This window comes from Pelmatolapia mariae, linkage group LG22 (assembly GCF_036321145.2).
Source record: "Pelmatolapia mariae isolate MD_Pm_ZW linkage group LG22, Pm_UMD_F_2, whole genome shotgun sequence".
Taxonomy (NCBI): Eukaryota; Metazoa; Chordata; class Actinopteri; order Cichliformes; family Cichlidae; genus Pelmatolapia; species Pelmatolapia mariae.
In genome coordinates this window covers 13,753,328-13,774,480 of record NC_086245.2, presented here as the reverse complement: position 1 = coordinate 13,774,480, position 21,153 = coordinate 13,753,328, and the positions used below count along the sequence as shown (strand labels likewise).

Here is a 21,153-nt window from a genome sequence, read left to right as displayed (position 1 = left end):
CTCATTTGTTTTCCACCCGTCTCTTATGCAGGTTGTTCAGGGCAACCTTGTTTACCTGATGTGGGGGTTCTCATCTCTGGGGTTGTCATGACGATGGCCATGTGAGCATGGTCTTTATCAGACCGGCAGCCGGTTGCTGTGCAGATCTGAAGTGGCACAGCCTTGATGGCCTCCACTTCTCACTGTTTTTCCTCTTGTATATTCTAATTCCAATCTCCTGAGCCATCTGCTGTGCTTCTCCTTATCACCACCACCACCACGGCCTTCACTATTTGTCTTCCCACAGTGAAATATGGGCCATGCGGCTTTTTATAAGCATCATTCAAACATGTCAATCAAAGTTGCCACTTAATTTAATGCCATTAATTCATAGCATTGATTTAAGGTGCTTTAAGAGAGAGCTAACCCCAAAATAGCTTATATCTCTAGTTATCTATCTATAGATATCTGTAGATTCCTGAATATACTGGTGCTAGAGGGCACATGCCTAAATTATTACCTGGTTACTCGAGAGGAAAAAACAATCTACAAATGTTCTTGTGAGCATTTATTGTAGCAACTATTTTCTTTCTGCCAGAATAGACCCACCAACTGTATCAATGTGTGGAAGAATCCTTCCTGCTACCCATGATTGAGTGGCGTACAATAACTGATACCTCAGACACTGAGTGACTGTCAGTATCTACAAGGGTATTAAAATTATAAATAAAAAAAGAAGGTGGAGTTTTGGTAGAACAGCTGGTTAAACTTTGGTCTGGTCAAACAACATTTTCTTATATATGCTAATCTGAAAATCCTGGTGGAGCCTGCACCTGTTCAGGATTTGACATCCCCTATCCAGCATCAAGATTTTCCTTACTAACATGTCAAAGGAGTTATTAAGAGTTTCTTACATTGCACATACTGGCTTGGGTGGTTATATGTTAAGATAATGATGATAATAGTGAGAATCACAGAAGCTTGTAGATGTAGATGGATCTCAGATCAGTCAAAACAAAACAAGCAGCAGCACCTTGCTTAGCATGTTGGTCCACCATCAGTTTTCCTTCCTTCACAAGTTTTTCCATATCCACATGCACAAACACACTGATGTTCTCTCAGTCTGACAAGCTATAGCCACTGCTAACGGGACACAGACCTATAAAAGCAAAACACATAGGTTTCAGTGGAATCGGAGGCAAGCAGAGTTAAATCTGCTTCCAAAGACAATGGCCAACTGAGGCCACATAGATGGCAGTAATTTTAAGGGTGGATGCAAACAGGTGATACATTTTATGACAGAATGCCGTCATAATGCTGAGATGAAAGAAAAGTCATCGAATTTATGTTGACGTTGGTCACATTTCAGTGAAAAAGCAGTGCCTGCCCTTCTTGCCCTGATGGAACACTACTGACACACTGAGAGGCTCACACTAGCATACTAGCATCTGGCAGGATGTGTGCATTAATGAACTCAGTAAATGCTTTCCTGATGAGTTTATAGTCTCAGTCATTAGTTTCATTTTTTACTGAACGCAAGATGATCATCATGAGTTGGATTTTTGTCTCTATTAAAGTCTAAAACAACGTCGAAGCAGGGATTTTTTTTTAAAAAAAAGCAGTGGCATCACAAAGGCTATATCTTTTTATGAAGTTTACGGCTGTAATGTAGTGAATCTAGACAGTAAAAAGAAAATGCTTCCAACATAAAACTGCTCACAATAAGGTTTGTTGATTCTTATAATAACCAGGCCATATTTAAATTTTTTAAAATGTTTTAAATATCATCCGATTCCACGATATTCTAAAGAAGGCACACAACTAAAGCTGATATCTCAGTAACTGGGCAGTTCACACTAAAACAGTACAGATCCATTAATAGCATGGTGCGTTCTTTAGAAAGGTGTATGTGTGAAGAATAAAGCAAGAATACAGATTAAATCACAGCATGAGCAATAACAGCGAAGAAAAACAGTGGTAATATTTCACAGTGGTAAATAAGGTAATACTTATTTTGCACAGGCTGTTGTTGCACTCTCTCCTGCCTGAGAACTGGCTGGTATAAACAAGAAACGGTGCCGATAACATACTGTGAGTGATATTTGTCGAGCTTTACCCGGAGTACATGAATTTTAGCATGCAGACTCGGTTGGAATGATGATATCTTCTCTTTAGCATATTGTAAAAAATTTAAACTAAAAAATTATTATTCCCTGACCGCCAGAGCAAGACCTCCATTTGTTTAGCTGATTGGAAGATGGTTTTTTGAGCCTTCCCCTCCATCTACTCCATCATCCTATTAATTGGTACACTCAATTAGACTGCTCTGAATGAGAAGACACGGGAGCCTTGTATAGCAGGTGCTGGGGATATTTCAGCTGGTGGTTCAGCACAGATGTTTGCTCATGCGGGTCCTCGCGGCACCAATCAATAGTGTCTCCTGGTGACTGATCACAGTGGATCAATCAGTGACACAGGATCAGCGACTGGCTGAAATGTCACCAGCTCCATAATTAAGACCTTCATTAAGCCAAAGTTAACAGAGTGTCACTCTGTTGCTCTCACCTCGACTCATCACCCTTCCTCTCTTCGCATGCACATCCCCCACCTGACTCCTCTCTTCCATATGCTCCTCCCCCCCCCCACCCACCCCAAATCAAACCCAATCCCACTCTTCTTCCCTTTTTGCACTCCCATGTACATTATTTTGCTTGCTTTCTTTCAATGGTCTTTTTCGTGTTTGATACATTTGAAGGACAAGCTGCTGTTTCGTCTGGAGGTTGAATAGTCGGATAGCCAGGAAGAGGACGGCGAAGCGGCCTTTTATGAATAGCGAAAAGGTCACTTAATGTAAAGTGTGTGTGTGTTCTCTGCTTTTTCTTTCTCGTTTTTGTTTGATATTCCTCCCTCTCGACATCCGTCTCTGCCTCTGTCAGGCTCAGAATCTGTCTCTATTCTGATGCTGCGTGCTACTTTAATCCAGATTAGCTGGCGAGTGTTCTTAATCTTATCACTTCACCAATCCCGCGTGGGTGTGTGCTTTTCCTGGTTTTGTGTGATAGGGGGAGAGGGAACGATAGACGGCAGGATTAGAGCTGATTCTGAGAGAGAGACTCGGAGAGAGGAGGTGGGGCGAGAAAGAGAGACTGTATGACACTGCAAATGTAATATCACACATATCAGTGTCAGCTGTGGCCTGCTGGAGTCGAGTTGGCCCAATAAAAGGAAAGGAGAGAAATTGGTGTGTAAATATAAACGACTGGAGTACAGGCCACATTTGCAAACATCTAAACAAGCACAAATGTGTACTACAGTTATAATTGCATTTACATAAATGGTTATATAAAGCACACAAACATGAATATCATCTTTTGTCATTTACATAACAGCAAGGGGCACATTTGCCACATTAAAACTCTAATTTGTGCCAGTTATTTCCATGCTTATATGCTTTTTGCCATGTTAAAATGAATGTGTTTTTCCTTTTGTTGATTAGCCCTGACCTGCATTTAAACTGACTACGTCATCTTTTTCCAGATGAACCGCCCAATCCAAGTGAAGCCTGCAGACAGCGAAAGCAGAGGGGGTAAGATACACCTGTCCCCAACCTAGACACACAACACCTGTTCAAACATAAACACCTCCAGAAATATCAGCGATAACATGTCAGTTAGTCTTGCAGTGACATTAAAACACCTGCACGAGGTAAGTGCTTGAGTGGAGGATGCGTTAAGGGAAAGTACAGCGGTGCAGTGCGATGATTGGGACTGTAAGTTCACAGCAAGATGTAAACGATTGGCATGTTTTTCTGGTTTTCACCCACGGACATGCTTTTGAGGTCAATTGGTGATTCTGAGCATCTTTGTTTTAGGGTTTCGCTCACTCACACTGCATAGTTAGTAGGATAAGTGGTTACAAAAGATGGTTTAAATCGTGTGCACTAATATGACAGTTATATATGTGATAGATCTGTCTCCTGTGCCTCACCATAAATCACAAATTGTCTTTTGACACTGTGGCCTTGCACTGGTTACTGCAAAATCGAACGCAGAGATAACGGCACAGTTTGAGGCAGTTAGCGGCGCCATCATTTTCAGATTTATCAGTCAGGAGATCATGGTTTGTGTCCTGTGGTGTTGGTTAAAAATGTGCCTCTTCCAGCCGCACTAAACAAAGACAAGCTGCCATAACCCAGAGTGTCATGCACCGTCACCATGGACACAGTGGAGCTGATGTTTTATTAAATTTCTGATGTTAAAGGCCCCTTATTTCCTAAAAGATGCAATCTGCACAGAAAATATGACAGATTTTATCAGCCCTTCAGCAGATTATTGTTCAGACTGAGTAGTCGGCTCAGCTGCCTGTCAAGATGGATGTTTTGCTGCTGTCAAACTACACCTGTACATCACACACTGCACACAGCCACTTACGCTATCATAAAAGAAAACACTGGTAGGTTTTGACAGGCGCTATTAAAGATACTTCATCTCTCATACCTCATATCATTTTACATTACCATTGCTGATTTTCAAAGCATAACACCAGCTCACTCTCCCTTTAGGGTTGGGTTTGTTTTTAGTCATAATCTGAATGGAGAATTTTCAGAAACCAAGAGATGTTTCTTGTTGATTTTTAGACTTTAATGTTTACCAAACCCTAAGCCCAGATGGGCTGCCGGTGACCTGGTAAACGCTCTCACATGTTATGATGCTTTACCAAAGAAACATCTGACTTCATCCAGATGCAAATTTTAAAGATAACCAAATCACTAGAGACTTCAGGACTACGTTTAAACTAGTAATTATGAAAAGTAAAAAGGGTATAATAAGCATCTGATCACTTAACCTCTTAACGTCCATCGAGACACCCAGCTTGAGTTAGGTTTGTGATTTTGGTTTGGGTTTATTCAGCGTCCACGCATTTTTATACCTACCTATAAAACATTTAGGAACAGGAAAAACAAACATGTCAAAATGTGTGAGACTGCATTTCAAATGAAATGTAATCTGTTATTTTCTTAAAATCTGGCTATCTGGGCACTGGTTTAGCTGGGTGGAATGGGCTGCCCATGTGCTGTGGGGATGACGTAGAGGCCTGGGTTCAGATCTGCCCCGGGGCCATTTGTGTATCTTCATGCTGGGTTTCTTGTCTTCTCTCCACTGCACTGTTCTATCACAATAAAGGGTATAAAAAAAAAGATAAATAAATAAAATAAGTCTATTTAGCTTATGGCTAAAACAAAAGTTACCCCTAACCCTACACACGTGATTTCAAGGATCCTGATATTAACTAAAACTTGAAATTTGCTTCAGACACAGTAGCTGCTGCATCACATGTGCTAGGTTTTTGCAAGAATGAAGTTAAAATATGCAACGCTCCAGTTTTTGTGCTGTTGGAAAAGCTCTCACATCTGAGTCGACATCCAGGAAATAATCCAAGATTCTTTCTCACAGCATCCACTGTCTCTAATAGGCCTGTTTTCACTGGAGTTTGACGTGCCACAGTAGGAAAAGCACAGGTGTAGATAATAAAATTAATGATGGCTGAATGCCATTTAGCTGCTTCAGTTTCAGGGTTCTGGTATTGTGCATGCTGGCTCCCTGTCACACTGTGGCAAATCAAAACGCCTGCTGTGAAAAGGGCCCATTTTCCTAAAAGTCAGTCCAAGTTTTTAACATTTTGAGCATTTTAGATTCTGTGCCAGCAGCCTGAAGGATCAACACTTTAGATTTTTTTTTTAGCTCTTTAAAATTCACAAAACAGTAATAGAAATCCTTTGGTTTCCTTTTAGTATCACAGGACAAGAAGCATGCAGATGCAGGCATTTGTTTATATGCTGTTTTTATATATATATATATATAAACGCGTGATTTTTTTCAGTTCTTTATGCGTTTTCTGACACTGATTGGCTCACAGCGTAGTGAGCAAATTCTGTGCTTTTCATCAGCCAATACCCAAACCCTCCCCATCAACACACCACCCAGGCAGGTGTTTCTAATCAAACCACATTATCGTCTGCAATCTCCTTGACATTTAGGCTGTATGTAGGTTTGCAATAAGGATAATGGCACGTTCGCTGTGACTGATTGTATCTCAAGCTTCAAGTCTCTGACATTTGATTATCATACGGAAATAAATTGGAAAGAAATGGCATCACGAACAGTTTTGGGGGGAAAAAAAAATAAAACAAAACATGTATCACTCGGGTGTTCTTTCTGAGAGTAATCTGCAGGAATGTAAGGCGCGCGCAATTTGTAGTGAATGGGCTCAAACATGCAGAATCGCTAGTCTGATCCTTCACAGACAGGGACAGACGGAGCAGCTTCTCTGACCACACAGAGGGTGACAAACATTTGAGTCACCGCCAGATGCTGTTTATTTGTTGTGCCGTTCATGTTACTGCACTCTGGTGGCGCTCCGAAGTACAGCAGGCTAACGTCCAGCCCTCTTTGTAACTGCTTGTCACCCTGTTGTCATTTTCTGTTATTCGTGCATGTACAGTGACATGGTGCTTCTCCACCCTCTCCACCCCTCCCTGCACACTTTCACTTGCATTACCTTTCTCATAAAAACATCTCTTTCTCCCCCCGTCTTTAATCTCACTCACATTACCACACATTACCCTCCTTTCTCCCTCCCATCCTGGTAATCTCCTTCCCCTTAGAAGACAGGAAGCTGTTTGTGGGCATGCTGGGAAAGCAGCAGACGGACACCGATGTGAGGAAAATGTTCGAGCCATTCGGCAGCATAGAGGAGTGCACGGTGCTCCGCGGGCCTGACGGTACCAGCAAAGGTAATAATGTGAAATCATGCCATGTGAAACACATCTAACATCAAGGCTGAACATTCCCACCACAACATGCACAGTCCCAGGATCCAGAACGATATCTGAATCTGGATTAGGTTGTTTTTTTTTCTTGGAAGCATTGTTATTTTATTCTTTTTACATTTGAGCAGCATATTTGAAAATATGACAGAAAATGTCCTGCATCACATTGCTCAAGAGTCCTTTCAGAAACTCCTGAACTAACTTCCAAAGTCAATTACTTCATAGTCTAGCTGAGGACAAACAGGCAAACTAATGCAACCATGCACATTACATCCTTGGTGAAGATAACAGACAACCTATGCAAGGCTCTGATGGCTGACCAGTGCTCCTCAGCTAAACAGGTGGAAGTATAAAGTCCAGGAAGTCTTACTAAATATAAAATTATGGTGAGCAATGGCTACATGTTAGTCTGCTTTTAATATACCACTCTTTGTCTCCATGGTTGTCCCTGCATCATTTAATATCTAGCAAGACTTCCTGGACTTTGTTTAGTTGATAAACGCCAGACGTATTACAGAAAGATACAGTATTATTCACAGAAACAACACATTAGTGGGCGATCGTGGCTCAAGAGTTGGGAGTTCGCCTTGTAATCGGAAGGTTGCCGGTTCAATCCCCGGCTTGGACAGTCTCGGTCGTTGTGTCCTTGGGCAAGACACTTCACCCGTTGCCTACTGGTGGTGGTCAGAGGGCCCGGTGGCGCCAGTGTCCGGCAGCCTCGCCTCTGTCAGTGCGCCCCAGGGCAGCTGTGGCTACAATGTAGCTTGCCATCACTAGTGTGTGAATGTGTGTGTGAATGGGTGGATGACTGGATATGTAAAGCGCTTTGGGGTCCTTAGGGACCAGTAAAGCGCTATATAATAAATACAGGCCATTTACCATTACCATTTACATTAGCAGCAAAACATTCATCCAACTATGTTCATTAGGTAAAAACTGTTCTCCCCTCACATTTAAAGAGCTACAAATATAAATTTTGACTGTGTTTACTTTTAAACTCTCTGCTGGTCTTCCCCTGTCCACAAACTCTACTACTCTACTCTAAATAGTCTGAAACCTCATCGTTTAAACATTTAAATACTTAAATATTGCTTAAATGGATGCAATTAGCCGTGTCGTATCATCTTATTTCTATTATCCCTGATGGCTTAGCTACTTAAAAACCTAAGCAATAATTCATATTTGTCCCACTGAATAAAATCATCAGCAGTAAGATGATTTTGCTAAGCTATGCCCTCCACAATTTACAAAAGCAGCCTTTAGTCGAGGATCCTTCAAAGCCACTGGTTGCAGCCAGATTCCCGGTCACGACTGTAGAAGTGTGGACTGACTTTGTTTAACCGTTTGTATTTAAATCCGAAGAATAAAGCTCGCAGCACGTTGCAACTCCACCGTATAAATGACTATTGTCAGTAACAACAATGCTAATGATATTTTCCATGTAAATCAAAGTCCGCGACAGTTCAAACACAGAGGCTAGACTTTTCTCTGTTTGCTGCACGAGGCACGACTAATAGTGCAGTAGGTTTTATTGGTCATAGCTAATGATGCGTTTGGTGGTTTACGGGCTGTGATTGATGAAGCAATGAATGTTCTGTGGACCATGCTTAATGGTGCCACGGTAACAGATGAAACGCTAGATGCAAGATGGCTTCTAATGTATATTTAAAGGGAAGCGTTTTTGTTATAGTGTGTGTGAGTGTGTGCATGTGTGAGAGAGGGGCTGTGCTTAATGATGTGTCATTTCACGTAGGGTGTGCATTTGTAAAGTTCCAGAGCAACGCAGAGGCCCAGGCCGCCATCAACGCTCTGCACGGAAGTCGTACTCTACCTGTAAGTCCACAAAATACACTCTTTCCGACACACATACACAAGCACACTCATGCTGCACATGCAGCATGGTTACACAAATTCAAATGAACCCAGCAGACGCACTCAGATGCTCCAAATCCAGTCATTTAGAGACTCACAGGGTGACTCAGCTAATGGTCACCACTTCTCCTTTCTGTCCCCCTCCTCCACACACACACTCACATACAATAGAGGACACACTCTTTGTAAAATGCGGTCATGATTTATCTCTGGAAGTCTTACTGCAGTGTGGCTTGATGTAGGGCGTCAAAATTAAAATAAAAACCTATTTGTTTATTTAGTTTACGTCAGTAATGGATCATAAAATGTGCTCGTCTAAATCAGGACACTTTAAGCTAATAATAATACGAACGCAAGCCTTTATTAAACACATCCATCCAACACAACCAAGGAATTCTTTTTCAGACCTTTTCTGGGTCTCTATGCTCAGACAAAAACCTTCTGTTTGTGAGAACCAGCCAATCAGAAAGTTGTCTAAAAGGAAGACTTAAGGAAGACATAAATAAGGATTGTTTTGGACTATGGATCATGCAAAGCTGGGCTCTGCACTGTGAAGCGAGTTCTTTTTTCTGATATCTGCATTCACATTACCTAGCATCACCAATCACACAAAGGTGGTTATGAACTTCTAAGGCTTTCCCTGCGTGTTCATGTGATAGAAGACGGAGCAGCAGCCTCTGACCAATCACAATGATGGATACACGTTCTGATTTCACAAAGGGAGATAAACCGCACTATGGGGAAAATATAAAGAGGTTAACGACACAATACAGAATGCTGCAGACAAATCAGCATCATAACTGTGTGCGAGAAGAAAAGAGCTGTTCAGTAATATAGTATTAAGTGTGCACTTTAAGCACTTTTAATCAATAAGACTGGAAAAAAATCTCCTGTATTAATAAAATTTAGCTTAGAAAGAAAGCTGGCACAGATGGTGACTGTAAGTTTACAGACTTTTAAACATGACAACTCTTTCATGTAAGACACGGGAGAATCTGATGGATTACAATCCAGTCATTCAGTATGTTGGATAAAGCTCTAAGTTCCCTGCTCATCAGGGAAAGACAAAGAAAAACTTTAAACCCTCCGCAGGGGTTTGAGGTATCTTTCGGGGAAGACAAAGCTACTTTTCAGAGAATTGATTGATCAGTAGGTGGTGATTTCACACCTGTTCATCTCTGATCTGGAGGAGGTTAGGTTTGGCAGTAATAAGTTACCATGGCGATGCACCCCTGGAAAGAAGTGAACCGATTTTGTAGTACTGAAAACTCAGGCTTAACCCTGAAGTTACTCAGGTAAGATAAAATCTTGCTTCACAGTGCAGACCTCTGGTCTAGTAGATGTCAAGAATAAAAAGATGAGCACTTTAAATATTTACACCGATGTACTTGTGTAAAGAATTAGGCAAATTACTGGATTTTAAATCTGTGTGATGTTCTATGGCGATGATGTCTGGTAGCTTTTTCTGGTAGCTTTTAGTCAGGCAGTTTAAGTTTAAGCATAAAAAAGGTCATTTCACTCATTTAGAGTACGGTCTCAGCTCCAACTCGGTCACTCCAAGGAGTGTTTTACCTTTATTTGAATCTGTAGAGGATCTAATTCGATGATTGTTATCATCATTCTACTGCATCGCAAAACTTTTAGCTGGACGGTCACCTAGGCACCATCGTGTGAGAGGCTTTAATAAACATGGGATTTCTATTTCCCCCTCGGTGATGGCGAGCTGTCAGGTTTCCCATCTCTTCACTGGTATTCATTATCCTCTCTTTAGGACATAAGTAGCGCTGGCTGCTCTTCAGAAACATTTCATAGTTTTCTTTGTTAGTCCACAATAACATTTTGGAGTTTCTAAGTGGCAAACTCCAGTCATGGAGCCATGGGGTTGGGTTTTTTGGATGGTTGGGGGAGGCAGCAGCTTTCTCTGTGTAATGCTCCATGCAGCCATGCACTGTGAGGGAGAATGGGAAATGAACATAGAAGTTAAACGACTCCAGTGACTCATTTAAACCATTAGTTTCTTATTTTGGGCTTTTTTTTTTTTTTTACTTCAATGAGTACTCTGGGTTTTTCCTTTGGAGTCATTTAGCTGTGCACCCGCAGGCCTGAGTCATCGGTTTGTCAAACTGTGGACTGATAAATGTCTGTTTTTGTTTTATTTTGTTTGTTTGTTTTCTAAGTTTACCTTGCAGCCTTTTGCAGTTTTACTCGAATCAATCATTTCCGATCGTGTGTTTTCAGAGATCTATTTTTCAGATTAAAATGTTCACTTAGCTCTAACCTCCAATCTTATTTGATGATGGCACAAACCGCTTTTGTCAGTGTCATTAGCCTTGAAGCTCCACAAACATCCCTCTAGACACTACACTGAGTCTTTGAGTGATGCATTCATTGTGGAAAATGCATGTGTAAAGTAAAAATATTGGATTCTAACCAGTTTTGTTAGGATGCAGTACGAAATGCTCAGAGTAGTGGTGGTAACAGTGGTAATCTTACCACTGTGCGTGTTTTAACCTCTTGCTGATGTTGAGCGTTGATGTTAAAAGCATCAGACAGATGGAGTTTTGATTTTTCTGCCTTTTCCTCCGCAGGGCGCCTCGTCCAGCTTGGTGGTAAAGTTTGCAGATTCTGAGAAAGAGCGAGGGCTCAGACGGATGCAGCAGGTGGCCTCCCAGCTTGGAGTCATCAGTCCCATGACCCTGCACCTCGGGGCCTACAACGCCTACACGCAGGCCGTGAGGAAGACCCGCAGACATACACATCTCACCCAAAACACACACTATCTGTCATGAGAGCACTACAACATGTTGTTGAAAATATTTATTTTGATCCCAAAATATCAAAAGTGAACTTTTTTGTGTAATTTCTTTTAATGCTCTATCCTTTGCACTTTGTTTTCTCTATCTGGCTTTCTCATCATCATCTTTGAGCTATTTCAGTGCGATGGAAGATATAGGCACAGAAATCATCCTTTAATCCCCCAAAAAACCCATAAAAGAAAAAGCTACTCGAGAGACGCTTGAGTTGTAATGTTCTATTCAAGCATTTTACACTCAAACTTTCAATCCAAAAGAGATGTCTCATATGATATTAAGATGATTATAATTGGGAGGGGGGAAAAAAAATCTCAAATAACAATATAAAGTCATCGTCGCTAATTGACCATTTACTGCAAATGGTTTCAGATTTGCCTCATTTACAGTTGTTCAGATTATGATGTTTAACGAGGCCTCTCGAGACTTTTACTCATGATTGATGTGTTTGTAATTTAGTAAGAAAAAAGGTCACATAAAAACAAAATTTAAAAAAAATGCTCAATGGAAGAGTAATTTAGAGAAATTGCAGGTAAAGCTCGAAGCTAGACAAAAACGAAGGCGGGGTTCAATAAAATTCTTTGTTTACAGCTCAGAGATGTGAATGAAGAAATGATCCAATCCACTGAATGTGTTTTGATTCCAAGCTTGTCAGTTTCTCTTATCGGGGCTGGCACGTATTCCTAACAGTTGCACGTTGCAAAACGGTGACGTCAGACTCGTGGCTTTTGCACGACTGAGTCAGATGCGCGCCTTCTGTTTCTACACGGTGTTCAGACTCAGAGATAATAAAGCAGCTCTCTCGATGCTGCCAGTCTTCCCACACAGGAAACCGAATAGGGATCAGGAAGGGAATCGATAAGGAATCTGACCTATAACCAGAATCAATAATGCCGCTGGGTATCGATAAAGTCTTGTCAATATGAATCCTTATTACAGCTAAGGTGAAGAGCACACAATGTGAACTAAAGACTAATTATTCTCATGATTTGATCGTAATGAGGGATTATAACCATCAGGAAGCGATTTTTCCTGATGACTGAGGTCACTAGGCAGAGTGCTCTGCAGTGCTTAGATGTACCCTTCAAACATATAGATTCATGTTTTCTGTTTTATTGAAGGGAAACATAAAACAACAAAAACAAGAGAGAAAAGGAAGAGGCAAAGGGATTTAAGTAAGAACAGGGAATTTTCTTTTCTTTTTTCTTTTGTTCTCAATGACAAGGAGGCCCCGCTGGTGGAGTCAGGATGGGTCAGAGCACTGATACTTGGGAACGTTATAGTATATTTTCTTCCCCCTGTACAGCACCTATTTATTTCTGCTTCCTTTAAAGTAAGACTCTTGACTTAAGCCATCACATGGGAGGTCACTAGACTCTGGAACAACCCCCATCAGTCCCCCATCTGTCCCCCTTCTAGTCCCTTGGGATCCCCCAAAGCTATTGGAGGCTGGTCTGACTTGGTCTCACCGATGAGATCCATTTATTAGGTGAATTAGTTAGATAAATAAGTAATGGAGATAATAATTATCATCATTTAAAATAAATAAGTCAAAGAGAACCTATTATACTCATTTCCATCTTCACATTTTAATTCCTGGAGTTTATTACAGCAGCTTTGTGCTGCCTCTCCATTTATCCTTTCTCTTGCATAAACAGTGTTAACTCTGATCTTTGAATCTTTTTTTTTTTTCAGTCAGATTGACTGTCCAAGTGATCACATGATTTGGGGCAGCAGGAACTTTTTTGCTTTTCAAGATTGCTATAACCTTTTTTGACATCATATAGAGCCGACAGTTGGAATAAAAGAATACAGAAAACAACAAATATAATGTGTCTACTGTTAAAAATGTTATTGCAGGCTCTTTGTGTTCTTGTAGGGTCTTTACCTTACAATATAAAACAGCTTGAGGCGAGTGTTGTTGTGATTTGGTGCTATATAAATAAAATTGAATGGAATTGAATTAAAAATATTAGATTGCTGAGTTGAGCGTGTAGATTTTCAACGTAAGGCCTACGGGGCAAATTGGAGTCCCCATTATAACTCATTTTTCGATTCACTAAATAAAAGTGACCAATGTTGCAGATGCATCTATTAAAAGCAGTAAAACATGTTATTTTACTCTCATATAGACCAGTGTACAGGGCAATAAACAAGCCTTTTGCCAAGCTGATGTAGTTGGTAATGTCAGTTAATTTGAAAATAATACAAACATTTCAGGAAAAGAAGAGTTATGGGCCTATTACTGCTTATTTATTTCATCTGATAAATATTATTGATTGTTAATTTGGTGACCTCTGCCCTCTGTCATTCTGCAGAAGTCCACGAGATGAAATGTTGAACATTTTGCTTCGCAGTAAATGAAAATAAATGTCTGTGTAATTTAGATTGATGTCAATATTAATAACAATAATAACAGTCAAATGTTAATAATAGTGAAAAACAGGAGGAAAAAAATATACATCATCAATCATCAAATATTGCTTATTGTTTTCTTATTGAGGCTCGGGTCTGGAGATGTCACAGTAATATTAAACACATCAATTTTAGTGACTGAATCTCATTATTGGAGCACGTTGATGAGGGAAATCTGAACAACGTGAGTCATTTCTAATCTGCACAAATCGCTCACTAAATGTCTGATGATGAGCCTCTGCACAGCGTCTTCATGCTTTAAAAGTCTGCTGGTGTTTCTGTACTTTACAAGTCTGAGAATACACACTAATGGCCTCTGCACACCGAAACACGGACACTGAACTTACTCTAAATGTCAGTTTTCCCGACTCCTGCTCCTCAATCCATCACAGCATCTCTCTCTCTGTCCTCCAGCTGATGCAGCAGCAGGCCTTGGTGGCGCAGTCAGCTTACCTCTCTCCTGTTGCCACCGTGGCTGCAGTTCAGATGCAGCAGCTCGCTGCCCTCAACCCCAGCAGCATCATTGCCACGCCGATTGCATCCATCACCCCGTCCTCAGGTAATGAGAGGCAGAGATGTCTGGCCTTGATTAGATTTCTGCCTGAAGTATGAGGGCGGATATACAAGGAGAGGTGGACCAGAGAGGACAAAATTACACACATCTATTCTGTATTTTTTTTTCATTCTGTCTCAAAGTTAACTCTTACTTTTTAAGGTAAAATAGGAGTAGGAGGTGTATTTCACTTACTTATACAGTTTATATATAAACTGTATATTTAAATAAAGGTGGACATTGCCAGGATAAGCGAGCGATTCACCTGCTTTTGAAGCCAACCTTAAGTGGTCGTTAGATTCAAAATTTTCAACCCTTAAAGTTGCTGCGTGGTTTGTTTAAGACTTCTGAAAACTGGTAACAGTCTGCTGGCTACGGTTCACTCTGTTTAAAGAATCGTTTCTATGTACCGATGATACAAAACCTCAAATTTGATTGAAAGTAACTAATCAGTCAACCAGCTGTCATTACATTTGCATCAGAGGTTTCTATTGGTGCGTGAAAGTACGTGACATCACCACCCTCCTCTCACCCACTGAAACAATAGAGATCTTTCATGCACAGTAACCGCAAATCCACTTCCAAAAAGGTTGGGACGCTGTGTAAAAAGTAAATAAAGACAGAGTGCAGTGATTTTCAAATCTCATAAACTCATATTTTATTTAGAGTAGAACAACTGAAATGTATCAAATGTTTAAACTGTGCAAAAAGTGCAAATTCTAAGAAAAAAAAAGCTCATTTTGAATTTGATGGCAGCAGGATGTCTCAAAAAAGTTGGGTCAAGGCCATGATTATAACTGTGTAGCATCCCCTCTTCTTTTAACAGCAGTCCGTAAACATCTGGGAGCTGAGCAGACCAGCTGTTGGACATTTGGAAGATGAATGCTGTCTCATTCTTGTCTGATGGAGGATTATAGCTGCTCAGCAGTCCAGTTTTCCATTTTAAATGAGCTTTGGCCCAGGGAAGATGAGTGTTTCTGGATCATGTTCACAACAAGCCTCTTCTTTGCATGATAGAGCTTTAACCTGTGTTCACAGACAGTGATTTCTGGAAGTATTCCTGAGGCCATGCTGTGATTTCCATGACAGAATCACGCCTTTTTTTTTTTTAATGCAGTGCCAGAGTGCCCAACGATCAAGGGCATCCAGTGCTGATTTTTGTCCTTTGCACACAGAAATTTCTCCAGATTCCCAGACTCTTTGGATGATATAATGTACTGTAGATCATGAGATCTTCAGAGTCTTTGCAATTTTATGTTGAGGAACATTGTTCTGAAATTGTTCCACAATTTGTAGACCTCTGTAAGTCCATCTCCTGAGAAACTCTGCCTACTAGCCTGTTGTGAAATGTTCCTTTTTAGTACAACTTACTTTTCCGTCCTTTTGTTGCACCTGTTTTGTTAAGTTGCTGCTATTAAATTCAAAACAAATTTTTCTTAAAAATGGTTTTCTCAGTTCAAAATTGAGATGTTTTGTATGTTCCACTGCAAATGATTTATGAGACTTGCAAAACATTGCATTCTGTTTTTATTTATATTTAACAGTGTCCAAACTTTTTTTTGGGAGGGGGGAGGGGGGGGGGGGGACGACACTGTGTTTCTAGGACCTATAAAATAGAAATTAATGGTGTTACTTTGAAATCATTTGTAGGTACCAGCACTCCACCCTCCATCGCAGCTACACCCGTTCCTGCTCTGGCTCCACCAATCGCAGTGAACAGCTACCCCTCTGTGCCAGCACCACCCAACGGCCAGCCAGCTACAGAAACCCTGTACACTAACGGGGTTCATGCCTATCAAGGTACAGGCACCGCATCCTACACAGATTATAGCTGTATCCTCAGATTCACAAACCTCTTGTGTAGCATTCATATAACATTAAATATATCAAATAACATTCATGATTTTTTTTCCTATGCTGTAAGTCGTTAACCACATGTTGGCTGTGTTACAGCTCAGAGTCCTGTGCTGGACCCCCTGCAGCAAGCTTATACAGGCATGCAGCACTATACAGGTGAGAATCAGGATTTACAGTGGCACGCATGTCCAATATAACTTAATAAATTCTTAATAAATAGCCGTGTATTTATAGAAATGTATTTGTGGTGGAGAAGTCATTGTTTGTGTTAGAACAGGGACAATTACAAACTTCAAACTGATGTGATCCGATTGTTGGACTCTGTTTAGTAGATTTAGATTTAAGTAAGAACCTTTTCAGGTTATGAATGCAAATTACAAACTTACAATCAAATGCAGCTGCAGTACCTTTTGGATGTCAGAACTGCTGCATGTGCAAAGAAGAAATTCTCATTCAAAGTCAACACATGCACATATATTACAAAGTGTAAATAACCTCCAGCACTATAAAGTGAGTCACACATCACAAACTTTATGCAAAACATAGCCCAGTTTTAGCAAACCTGTAGGTGGGGGTGCAGCTCTGTCAGATGTTTTAAGTGAAAAATGATTAGTGTGCAGTGTTCTGCTTGCATCGCCACCGCTCTCGGCTCACCTGTTCCTCCTCTCCATCAGCCACCTACCCTGCTGCCTATGGCCTGGTGGGACAGCCGTTCCCTCACCAGCCCACGCTGGTGGCCCAGCAACCACAGCAGCCACAGCAGCTGCAGCAAAGAGAAGGTAAACTCAAAATGGGGTTTTACATGTTTGGCTAATTTACCACAAATCAAACAAGCTTTACATCACAGAAAACCACCAAAATGTTCTGCTGTTTAGGGAAAAAAAAGGGCTCTAATCTGTTCTTCGTTCCTGGGTATCATTTGCCTTTCATGAATTATATGTTGGAACTGCATAATTTATAACAATAAGGACAGATTGTGTACTTTAAAAAAAAAAAGTCCAGAAAAGCCCAAATGTTATCAGCCATTTAAACTGGCCACTTTGTTAGGTACACCTTGCTAATAATGGCTTGGACCCTGTTTACCCTTCAAAGCTACCTTAATTCTTCGTTTGATACAATCAGCAAGGTGCTAGAGAATATTCCTCAAATTTGTTTAATTATAGCATCACACAGTTGCAGATTTGTCAGCTCTACATCCATGATGGGTCTCCCATCCCAGACGCGATCTACTGAACTGGGATCTGGCAGGTCATTTGAGTGCACTGAACTCCACCCATTTTATAATTTGAGCTTTATAACTAGTGCGTGATCCTGCTGGAAGCAACCATTAGAAGATGGGTACACTGGAAACCTACCAACTGAAAGTTAGAGCAGATATCCAGACTCATCAGGCAGCCTTTCTGTGGTACGGTTCACACAGGCTCATTGGGGAAATTATTATATAAAATAATGATATATAATAAACTTTGAAAGCACATTGGTGTGTTGCAGCAAAAAATCAGATTTGTAAAGACTGCTCCTAAAATCTGTATGTTTTAATATGCACACAAAAAAGGATGACATAAACATTGCAGACAAAGTCTGTGTAGCTGGAGGTAGTTTGGCACAGAATTATATGAAAACAGAGGAAAAAAACTGCCATTTTCACTGACCGCTTAACCTGTGTGCGTCTCTATGGCTGCCCTGTCTTTGTGTACAGGTCCCGAGGGCTGTAACATCTTCATCTACCACCTGCCACAGGAGTTCACTGACTCTGAGATACTGCAGATGTTCTTGCCCTTTGGAAACGTCATCTCTGCAAAGGTCTTCGTCGACCGTGCCACCAATCAGAGTAAATGCTTTGGTGAGTCACTTTGACGGTCACAGGTGTCTCTTTCTTTCCTGCACAGAAAGAAATGCTGCTGTGATATAACACTACCTTTTATTTCTTTTTTCTTCTTAGGGTTTGTGAGTTTCGATAACCCATCCAGCGCCCAGACTGCCATCCAGGCAATGAACGGCTTCCAGATTGGCATGAAGAGACTGAAAGTGCAGCTTAAGAGGCCCAAGGATGCCAACAGGCCTTACTGAAGGAGGTGAGTTTCTATATATCGACACATTTGAGGAGTTTTTTGGGGAGGAGGAAGCTCAGGGGAGGGATTGATAGACAGCTGGAACTGTGTGTGCAAGCTAAGGAGACAGAGTGGATGTAATTGGGGGGTAAATGGCTGTCTTTCATGTGGAACCGAAGAAGTCAATAACCCTACAGTAGATTAACTTTAATGAGGTGAAAGCACTAAGAATACCATCAGTCTGAAACAGGATCAGAAGATACCTTTTGTTGTGTAAAAGTGGCTTGTTCTGTTTTTTTGCTCACTCTGTATTGAGAAGTAGATTTTATTTTATTTATTTAGTTAGTTGTTTTTTTTTTAAATGGGTTCAAATGTTGTCTAACCAGTGTTCTGTCACAGGGTTGAATGCCTACTGCTGTCCCTCATTAATTTTTTTCTTTTTACTTTCATTTTATTGTTTTTGTGCTGTGCCATATGTGCCATTTTTCCTGAGAGAAAGAGAGAAAAAAACAAACAAACAAAAAAACGCCACACCACTCTCAAGACTGTCCCGTCCATACATATATGGTGAAGACGTGCGTCGCTATGGGTACAGTTGCCTAGCAACCGCTAAAACCTACTACCTCCCCTTCCTTCTCACTGCGTTGTAAGTTAATTGGCCTGTGTTGGTTGGTTGGTTGGTTGGTTGCTGTGGCGATATTGCCTGTGGTGGTTGCCATTAGCAGTTTGGTTTTTTATTTCTTTTTGGGGGGGTTTTTGGGCCGTTGCCTTGATTCACCATGCTCAACTGCATGGCGGGTTACTGTGGCGACCATGAACTGTGTTTGGTGTGCTGTGAGTTTCCTCTTTTATTATTTTATCCTGGTTTTAATCCTTGCAAACACTGATCAGTAATCGTCACTTACCTCAGCATCTGTAAGCAACTGATTATCATGACATGCTGTTTGCTTTTAAAGTCCTCTAAAAGCTTCAGTGCTAAGAGCTAAATTAGCTGGTTGACCATCAAATATGGATACACGAGACCTCTCCCAGACATCTCTTTGGTTTTGATTGGTTTCATTTTTGTCGTCTGTCATGATTATCATTCTTACATATCCCTTCTGTTTAGCTGGATGGTGTGGTAGTTTTCGGTGAGTGGGAGGTTTTCGTTTTGTCGTAATTCAATTCCATGTGACTTTGTGCCTGAACTTTGTCCATGTTTATTTTATTTTTTTGTGAGGCTGAAAGAAAATATATACGTGCCCCTGTATATGGTTGACAGCAGAGTATTTATGTACGACTGACTGATCGTGTGTGAGATGAACACAGTGTTGTACGAGGTGCAATCATAAAGCTTATGAATCACAAACCATACCTAGATAAAATATGGCCGTCCTGCTCTTCAAGGTCACTTCCTTGTGCACTTTTGCACATCTTTCATCTCCTGCTGTGCTAATTTGAAATTGCTCTCTGGAAGCATTTTTATTACCACTCTGTGATGGCTTAACGTGTATTTTTAGGATGTGCTCCCTAAATCTGAGGAGCAGGGTGGCTAATGAATGCAAGGCCAAACCAATCTACCACATGGTGTATCTACCACACAATGACGGCCGCCCCTCTTCCCAAATTTAGGACATGGCCTTTAATGTTCTCCCACAGATGCCTCAGAATGTAACAGTTAAACTGTACTGGGTCATCATTGGGTACAAATTAACAGAGCCTAATCTCACAAAACAAGAAGCACACTCCCTTCTCCACACCTTACCTGATGCATCACTTTCAGGTTTGGAAAATGTGGAAACTGCAGTGGATCCTGCGACCCTCTAATCCTCAGTGATGATCCTCCACAGGATATTCGGTCAAACCTGACACTGAAAATGATTGAGCAACTCTAATGTCCATTGCGATCTAGAAAGGTCAGCAGAGCTAGAAGAGATCCAGAGTTGCTCACTCAGGTGACCCTGAAGAGGCCAAATTTAAATCTGAATTATTGAAGCCCTCGGTGGCAGCATCCTAAAACTTTGTGATCACATCTCGTGCTAGTGCGAGTGTTTTTGTGTTGAGTAAAATCTGAAAATTGTTGGTGTGTGTGTGTGTCAAATGAGACACTAATTAGAAGGTTTTGGGTAAAGCTGTTTTGTTCCTGTGACACGTGCTGCTGGCTGAGGAACTACATTCCTCTGTAGGAATTCTGGGACTCCAAAAGCTAAGAAGAAATAACCATAAATAATCATAAGGTTGAAATAATAACCCCCCCCCCCCCCCCCCCCCCCCCAAAAAAAAGTCCACCTCTTATCCAAACCAAAACAACACACAGAGCATCTGCAGGTCATAATGTCAAAAGTAAGAAAAAAATCATTTATCGTGCTTAAAAAGTCTGAAACTGCTGAAAAATCCGAAAGTAAATTTTCAGGAGAGTTCAAACAATCAGTAAATTTTAATAAAGTTTTATTCCACTCCATTAAAAAAAAAAATCACTTTAAACAGCCATTGACACAGTTTCCCCCTTTTTCCCTCTAATCCTCTGCACTGTCTTTGTTTTTTTAATAGCTACAATGTATCAAATGTAAAACACCCCACAGTATTTGAGCACAGTTTTATACATACTTCACTTAAATTCACTGACGTAGTTAATATCTTTGAAATTCTGCTGTATTTAATTAGAGCTAGGCTTCACATAGCCTTTATGATTGAGAGCAGGAGACTCATATTCATTCGTGTACTGCCCTACTGCACAATTTCTCTCAAATTTAGATAAATGAAGCATAAAGGAAACGGTCTCAGATGGTAATAAATAGATTCTCATAC

General features: G+C 40.8%; 1 protein-coding gene across 5 annotated transcripts in view; it reads left to right on the top strand.

Moving 5' to 3' along the window:
* Positions 1 to 21,153, top strand: part of celf3a (cugbp, Elav-like family member 3a) — a 37,099-nt gene that overhangs the window by 14,567 nt on the left and 1,379 nt on the right. The window contains exons 4-14 of one of the 5 annotated variants that reach the window (XR_010573658.1): positions 3,517 to 3,565; positions 6,644 to 6,772; positions 8,562 to 8,641; positions 11,269 to 11,412; positions 14,320 to 14,464; positions 16,109 to 16,258; positions 16,412 to 16,471; positions 16,990 to 17,094; positions 18,015 to 18,158; positions 18,258 to 18,390; positions 18,866 to 19,012. Coding sequence is in view for 2 of the 5 variants with exons in the window: in XM_065470644.1 (XP_065326716.1) it covers positions 3,517 to 3,565; positions 6,644 to 6,772; positions 8,562 to 8,641; positions 11,269 to 11,412; positions 14,320 to 14,464; positions 16,109 to 16,258; positions 16,412 to 16,471; positions 16,990 to 17,094; positions 18,015 to 18,158; positions 18,258 to 18,385 (1,134 nt within the window). In the remaining 3 variants the exon portion in view is untranslated. Of the gene's footprint in view, positions 1 to 3,516; positions 3,566 to 6,643; positions 6,773 to 8,561; positions 8,642 to 11,268; positions 11,413 to 14,319; positions 14,465 to 16,108; positions 16,259 to 16,411; positions 16,472 to 16,989; positions 17,095 to 18,014; positions 18,159 to 18,257; positions 18,391 to 18,861; positions 19,013 to 21,153 lie in introns of all 5 variants that reach the window. The other 4 variants (XR_010573659.1, XR_010573657.1, XM_065470646.1 and 1 more) reach the window with 4 other exon arrangements.